At 44.5% G+C, this 7804-nt stretch overlaps 1 protein-coding gene across 1 annotated transcript; it reads right to left on the bottom strand.

Annotated features, from left to right (window-relative positions):
- Positions 1 to 926: 926 nt before the first annotated feature.
- NCL (nucleolin) lies at positions 927 to 7658 on the bottom strand. Its single transcript, XM_010291568.1, has 14 exons — positions 7581 to 7658; positions 6684 to 6966; positions 6195 to 6347; positions 5559 to 5747; positions 5269 to 5352; positions 4874 to 5009; positions 4365 to 4501; positions 3981 to 4107; positions 3638 to 3771; positions 3154 to 3289; positions 2907 to 3058; positions 2250 to 2376; positions 1590 to 1819; positions 927 to 1406 (listed from the first exon to the last, which is right to left on the bottom strand). The coding sequence occupies exons 1-14, from the start codon at positions 7656 to 7658 to the stop codon at positions 1327 to 1329; spliced, it is 2046 nt and encodes a 681-aa protein (XP_010289870.1). The 3' UTR covers positions 927 to 1326.
- Between the last annotated feature and the right edge of the window lie 146 nt (positions 7659 to 7804).

Here is a 7804-nt window from a genome sequence, read left to right as displayed (position 1 = left end):
GCAAGGCTTTCCACGGCAACAAAAACACAAGTTACCTGGGTGGCTACAATATGCGAGGAGGGGACAGCTGCCTGCAACCGCAGTCAGAGCCGAGGCCAGGAAGCAGAAGGCCCCAGCCAAGGACCCTTCAAGCAGGACAGCGCTAGGTCCCTGTGCCTCGGGAAGCATGAGCCAGGCAAACTGGCAGCTGCGTAGCTGATCCTGCCCGAGGTGAATCAAACCAGCAGCTGCGCCTGTGCTTGCTGTGCCCCCCTGCTTTCTGCACCCAGATGCTGCACTCGCTCAAGAGATGCGGCAGGCAAACTGGCAGCTGCGTAGCTGATCCTGCCCGAGGTGAATCAAACCAGCAGCTGCGCCTGTGCTTGCTGTGCCCCCCTGCTTTCTGCACCCAGATGCTGCACTCGCTCAAAAAAAAAAAAAAAAAAAAAAAGAGGCCAGTGGCTTCGGCCAAGGGCTTTGGACCAACACTTTCAGCCCTAGGCCAGGGAAGCGGTCACCAAACAGGAACAGCGGAAGGTGTTTGGTTAAGGTGGCAAGCACAGTTACTGCCCCTGACCCCATGTTTCTCAACTCGTCCCTGTGAGGACGAGAGGCAATGCCTGCAAGAATGTGATCAAGGTGCTCATTTGTGTTTTAAAAAGTAAAACAGCAACTGGCGAGCATGCAACATTACATATATCTTCAGTAAAAAGGGGAAAAAAAAAAAAAGAGGCACAGGGCTTACCTCAGCCATCGTATTCCTCTCCCTGTCGCCTCCTGCAAGCACTGTAAGCATAGCACACGTACAGGGCTGGGAGCTGACATCAGCTAAGCAGAGCAGGACACTAGCTGCTGCCTGTGACATTAATGACCTTAAGAGAGTCAAGGCTGAAGACAGACTATTTCTCACAGCCTCGCTTCATTTAGCAGCACAAAAGTAACACAGAACCAGTTTAGGTCCTTTAATCTGTCCAAGACAGGGTGCTGAAGCACAAATGATAAAACATTCTGCATTTTTACAGCAAAAATGCTACAGAAGTTTATAGGAAAAAAAAATATTTTTGTACATGGGTAAAACATTATAAATTCAAGACAACTCACAGACAAGGGGTAAATTCCCACATCTATCACTCATTTTTTAAAAAGTTCATTTGAATATGCAAGCAGTCAAAATGGCTTGCTCTCTCTTCCTTGAAATGAAAACTGTAACTTCCAAGTGGCTCACAGTACTGCGTTGCATCTTGGAATGTCCTCCGAAGGCTCCGCCAAGATAAAAGGAGAATAAAAACCCCCGGAGTCCTTTCAGATAGTCTTAGAGAGCAGGAGAAGGGAGAGGAAAGGGGAAGTTTACTCAAACTTTATCTTCTTCCCTTGTGGCTTGTGATCTCCACCTCCTCCTCTGCCTCCTCGGAAGCCACCTCCTCTACCTAGAGAGAAAATTCCGTCACGAAGCAGAGTTACAGGTATCCCCACACAGACAGCGCTGCCCTTCCAAACCCATCCTGATTCACACCAGGCGCTCTGTGGCAGCACTGCACCATAACCCCAAGAATGGCTTGGTTAGTTTTTGAGCATGCTCACTTAGAACAGCAGCATTTGTCTGTTCTTACCTCCAAATCCTCTGCCACCACCTCTGCCACCAAATCCACCTCTTCCTCCTCGGCCACCTCCTCGGCCGCCACGACCACCAAATCCACCACCAAATCCGCCGCCACGTTGAAATTCACCCTTTGGCTTGGCAAAATCAAGGATCACTTTGTTTCCATCTATCTCTCCATCCTCCATGGCTTCTTTAGCTGCTTTGGCATCTTCTGGGGAGCTAAAATCCACAAACCCAAACCTAGGGAACAGGCAGAGAAGCACAGTCAAACTCCACAAGCTCTAGCACCACCTGCAGGCACTCAACTACAGAAACAAGTGCACTTCTGCACCCACGCAGGGATCTGAACCGTGTTACTTGTAGAACAGCAGTGGCTAATCACAATCGGTGGGCGTCCCATTGTGAGTTTGCCAGTACTGAACTGTTAATATTCTTCTCGTGCGAATCCATAGGCTGCCACAGATCTGCTGGCAGGAAGGAGCTCATTGAGAAGTAACCATGGGCTGCCCACTACGAACAGACCCGAAGCTGCATCTGTAAGCTTGTTCTCTGGTTCCATGCAATTTACTGGCTTTCAATACTCACCCACATGAGCATTAGAAACACCCTGCACTGCACAAATCAGTTACGAGTGAGGCTTTCTGTAATTCCCAGGTGATGTTTAACATACCCTTTAGATGATCCAGTGTCTCTGTCTGTGACTATTCTAGCGCTTATAGAGCCTTCAAATGATTCTTTTAGCGTCTCCTCTGTGGTGTCCTCAGAAAGGCCTCTGACAAACAACGTTTTGCTTTGTTCTAAGGAAAGAACACATTGAGATCATTAAGCCTGAGCAAGGCAACCATCAGTTTCTTAACATCACATCCAGCTTACATTACTGGCTTCTAGAACAGCTCACAGGGCTAAGGGGTTTGTTTTGAAGTTAACAGCTCAGGCAATTAAAGAAGTCTTTGAAAACTTTTTCAGGACTGCAGTTAAAACCTTACGTCAAAGTACCTCCATCAGCCAAGCTGGTACTGTCAAAATTTCTCCCCCCCTTTTTAATTAGATGCTTGCATCTTATGAATAGGGATACTAACTGGACAGACACTGCTGGATCAGCACTTGACTATCTAGAGGACTTCGGCAACAGTTTCATCAGCATTTCAGATAATCAGTCATCATGTCCAGCACACTTGCTTACAATGCAAGTCTTTCACTCCACAGGCATGTTTTTTGTTTGGGTGAGGTTTTTTTGATTTTTTTTGAAGCAGCCCTAAGTTTGTATGAATGGTACACTCCTGCCGCAGCTGTCTCAAGATCAAATGATCAAACATGGAACACTTACGATTAAATCCTCCTCTTGCATTCATGTTCCCTTTCTGCCATGCTGGTGAACTGAATTCCAGTCTGATTGCTCTGCCTTCAATCTCTGTGTTGTTACAGGAATTCAATGCCTCTTTGGCATCCTCAGTTGTGGGGAATTCTACAAACGCATACCTATTTGGAGAGGAAGATTTCAGTCAGCCTGGGAGCACACGGAGTCAAGTCATTCACAATGCCAACTCAGGAGTCAGGAGAAAGGCACAACATACCCTTTAGGCCTGCCCTGGTTGTTCTGTGGCATCTTGATAGAAGAAGCTTTCTTAAACAGTTCTTGGAGAGTCTCTTCCGAAGCAGCATACGAGAGGTTGTTGACAATTAGGGTCTTTGACTCCCTCTCTCCACCTCCTATAGAGAAAACTCAGTGGTGTAAGTGCAAGTTTATCTTCCTCTAGTCATAAGATCATCTCTAGGGTCAAAGTAGTTGTCGCCCCCTCCTCATCTCAAGGTGAGGCACAAGGCCAAGCACAACACTATTTTGGCCACCTAGACTAGTTGTTTCCCCTTGTCTGAAATATGCAGTAGAGACATGAAATGCATAGGATGCAGAGCACAAATTAGGCAAAAGGTCCCTTCCTGCTATCTTACAGTTTTCATGCAGTGCTTCAACTTGCTCTGTCCCTAGCAAACTTCTGAAACAGGTGGAATTAAATCCTAAATATCATTTGCATGGATGCTACTGGTCTGGAAAAGTACCTTTCTGATGTTCTTGATGGCTCTTCTCACCAGTGAAGCCAATCACCATGGCACGACCATCGATTTCTGTGCCCTGCTTCTCCTCCAGAGCTTTGTTTGCCTCAGCTTCTGTTTTAAATTCAACATAGGCCATCCTACAGCACAGAAAAGAAGATAAGCAAATGCTTCCTTCCACGAGGAATTACATTCATGGGGAAAATGAAGAAAAATGCTTCAGAAATTAGCATTTTTCAGTACACCTAAAGCACCAGGTTCCTTAAGGTAGCTTAAGGACACAAGCTTATTAAAATATGCCAAGAGTTTGAGGAACAGCAACCATCAAACAGTCCTCTCAGCTACATACCCTTTGCTGTTCCCCTCCTTGTTCATTACTATTCGGACTTCTAGTGCGTTTTCAAACACCTCTCTCACTTCTTCTTCAGTTAAGCGGTAGGGCAGATTCTTCACCAACAGTGTTCTAGCATCTCTCTCTGCAAAGAAAGAAAAAAAGTTAACTTTCACATTACCAGCTAAAAATCCCTTCTCATCTACACTGCCAGTTCACTGAGAATTGGAGTGAATTAATCCAGCAGAAAATAAACTACAATAAGCACTCATTTCCAGGAAGACCTGTCTTAGAAGAGCAGAAAAGCAGTGATCAGTAACAAGGCAAGCCTGCTCCAATCCAAGGTCCAAATTTAACAACTTTTCTTTGATGTGCACAGCTATTCAGAGTTATGGGCTGTACCTTTCTTATTTTCTTTCACTGTTTCCTTGCTCTTTGCTTTTTCCAGTTTGATTTCCAAACCCATTAACTTCTTCCCATTCAGTTGGAGAGCTTTATCCAGATCTTCAGCAGATGAAAAGTCTACGTAGCCAAATCGCCTGAAAGAAGAGTAACCTTGCTATTTAAGCTGATCTACCTCTAGTAGCAGAGTACACGAACAGAACCAGAGGGGTCCCCACTGGTCAAGTTAGAGCGTTAATAAAATAAATGCTAACTGGCCCACATAACCAGAACAACAGCAGAGAACAACAGTTCTGTACTGGAGTGGCAGCTCTTCCTTTAGGGAGATGCTGTCTGAAAATGCCGCAAACCAGGCAATATTACATTTATCAGCACCGTGCCTCTTCCACCTTCCATACACTATCAGTCAATCATCTTGAAGGGAACCAGCATCAGCGCAGTTATACCTCTCCAAACAAATTACTATCAGTTAAAAGAAATAAGCAGCAAAGTTCTACCAGTGAACTCACTTGGAAGCACCAATTCTGACATCTAAAACTTCGATATTTTTCTTCCCAAAGAATTCCTTGATGCCAGTCTTCAGTTCTTCATAATCCTTGCTGGGGGTCAAATTTCCCACAAAGAGGGAGAAAGCTGAAGTGGGCCCTTTAAATGAAAAGATAATGAAGTTTTTCTTTTTTTTTTAAAGGCAGTTAAAAAAGAACTGTAAGCCAGACTTCAAACAGCTTTAGCACATCAGTTTCTGCTCAAAAGTGACATCATACTTCAGTATTAAGTCCCTTATAATCATCATTTGTGCTGGGGAAAAAACCCACTGAGCATTCTGTCCCTTCAGTTCGGTGCCTCACCCAGTCCAGTAACAGTCCACCAAACAAGCATCGCTTGATGTTCCCACACCACCTACCATCCATTTTCTTTTTCTTGGCCTCTGGTGCACTTTTATTGGCCATTTCTTTCTTCCTCTTTCCAGGTGCTTCCTTGACAGGTTCTGCAATAAAGAACAATCAACACTGCAATAAATGTACAAAACAATTTTTCCTATACTGGATCAATACAGGAGCATTAATCTTTAGACCTTCTCTTGTCACTGAAGCCACTGTTCCTCAACCCAAAGGACCATGATAGGACAAAAATTTTATTCAAACATCTTTTCTGTTATTAGAGAGTTATGGTCTCAAAAACATTTAAACTCACTTTCATCCTCACTTTCTTCCTCAGCATCCTCTTCATCATCATCCTCTTCATCTTCCTCCTCCTCATCATCCTCCTCCTCCTCATCATCCTCATCTTCAGAGTCTGCCTTGGCTTTCACTGGTCCGGCCTTTGCTGGAGTAGGTTTCTTCACTTGAACAGGGGTCGTGTCCATGGCTTCATCTTCAGATTCTGAAATAATTTGAGCACAAGATTTCAGACATGTTCAAGATTAAGCCCCTTGAGATTAAGAAAAGAAAATTTTGTGAAATAAATACTGTTTTTCATGCCTCCTTAAGTTTTTATGTTCTCAGAAAAGGAGATTAACATCTTTATATTGTTTATAAAATCTGCCTCTCCCTCAAGTTTTACTGCATTAAAAAACAGTACCTGTATCCCAACGGGAAGTTTTACTAGCAATAGGGGAAAAAACACCCACTTGGACACATCTGATGGACACTAGTAGCCAACTGAAATCAGCTGGGCACTAAATGGAAACACACACATACACATACTCTGTATCATTCCCATTAACCCATTAGGTTACACCCCTCTAGCTCTCTCTGAGCATTTATTAGTTTAATATCTTCTAATTCTTTTTTTTAAAGAGTCAGACAAAGTTTCCTAAATCCCACATACCATCATCTTCCTCTTCATCATCCTCCTCCTCTTCCTCCTCCTCCTCTTCTTCAGATTCTTGCTTTGCTGGCACAACTGCAGGCTTTTTGGCTGGTACTGCTGCAGGTTTTTTGGCTGCAGGCTTCACAGGCATTGCCGGTTCCTCTTCCTCATCTGCAACAGTAGTACAGCAAGTGTTTACCCACACCACTCAGCCTTCAAACTTTACTAGTAAAGTACTTTGTTTCACAAGATTTTGGCAAAGTTCAAGACAGAATGATCAGGAAACTAGAAGATGCTTCACATGCTGCATGTAAACACGGCTGCATCCCAAGTTCTCCTCCAAACTTAACTGATTCCCCACCGCCTTTTAATCACTGACACCCCCCTCTTGCAAGCATTAAATCATACTAAACTTTCAATTCCAAAGGTACTCAAATTCAGCGACTTGATTGGACCAGCTTTAGTCAACTTATGCAAGGATGAACGCATATTTGAGAAGTAACTTACCAGAGTCTTCTTCCTCGTCATCGTCGTCCTCATCTTCCTCGTCATCATCATCTTCTTCCTCCTCACTCTCTTCCTTCTTGGCATTCTTTCCATTTTTCGCTCCTTTGGTTAGGACAGCAGCCTTTTTAGGTGATGGAGCAACAGCCTTTTTAGCTGGAGTAGCCACAGCCTTCTTGGCAGGTGTAATTGCCTTTTTTGCAGGAGTAGCAGCCTTCTTTGCAGGGGTAGCAGCCTTCTTCGCTGGTGTAACTGCTGCTTTTTGTTGTTTCTTCTGAGGGATCATCTGAAATACACATTAGTTTAAGACTTCTATGCTGGCCCTTTAACCTACTATTACTTCAGACAAATATATAGCAAGTACAATCTAAAGCACATTCTTCTGACAGACTTAAATAATTAAGTTTCTGTTGAATGACCTTTGTTGCCTATTCTGTTATTATATTAATAAGCTCAAAACCAGCTTTTTCATGCTTTTAACAGACTACTTATGGATCATTAAAGCACCTCCAAATTGCCTGGTCCCGAAGCAAGACCGGTGGCCCCTCTAGTAGCATTGAGTAGCCTGAAATTTTTAGTCTTGCATATTATTTGTGCGTGATAAATCACTTATTGCTGACGCTCTACTCGAGTAATGAATTATCCAGCTGCTCACCAGCACTAGGAACAGCTTTAAGATGCCAGCAGTCCTTCCAAAGCTTGGAAGTACAGCCTCAGCAGCTAAGCTAGTCTTCCCCACACTGCTTTCCTCTCATGAAATCGGGTTTATTCTTTGGCCACCCTGAAGAACACCAACTGTTTATTCATTTGGTTCTCTACCACATACTATGTACCCCCACAACCCTAAGGACACTTCCAAAACACGTGCGTCCTTTCGGCTTTGTTCCTTAGATTGATCACCTCCTCTCCGCTGCTTTCCTCTAGCTCAGAGGACTCTTCATCCTCGCTTTCCTCGACCTTTTTGGGGGGAGGAGCCATTTTTTTTTGTTTGATCTGGTTCTTGGGAGTCTGAAAGAGAGAGTCGAGCAGTTAGGTGGCGTTCCCTTCCCCGCCCAGGAGCCAGCGGCACGTTCAGGCCCCGAGGCGCCCCGGACACCGGCGGGCGCGGGACAATTGTCCCCACC

The sequence above is a fragment of the Phaethon lepturus genome, unplaced genomic scaffold, assembly GCF_000687285.1.
Source record: "Phaethon lepturus isolate BGI_N335 unplaced genomic scaffold, ASM68728v1 scaffold50797, whole genome shotgun sequence".
NCBI lineage: Eukaryota > Metazoa > Chordata > Aves > Phaethontiformes > Phaethontidae > Phaethon > Phaethon lepturus.
Note: the sequence above shows the minus strand (reverse complement) of the source record. Positions and strands in the feature narration are given on the sequence as shown.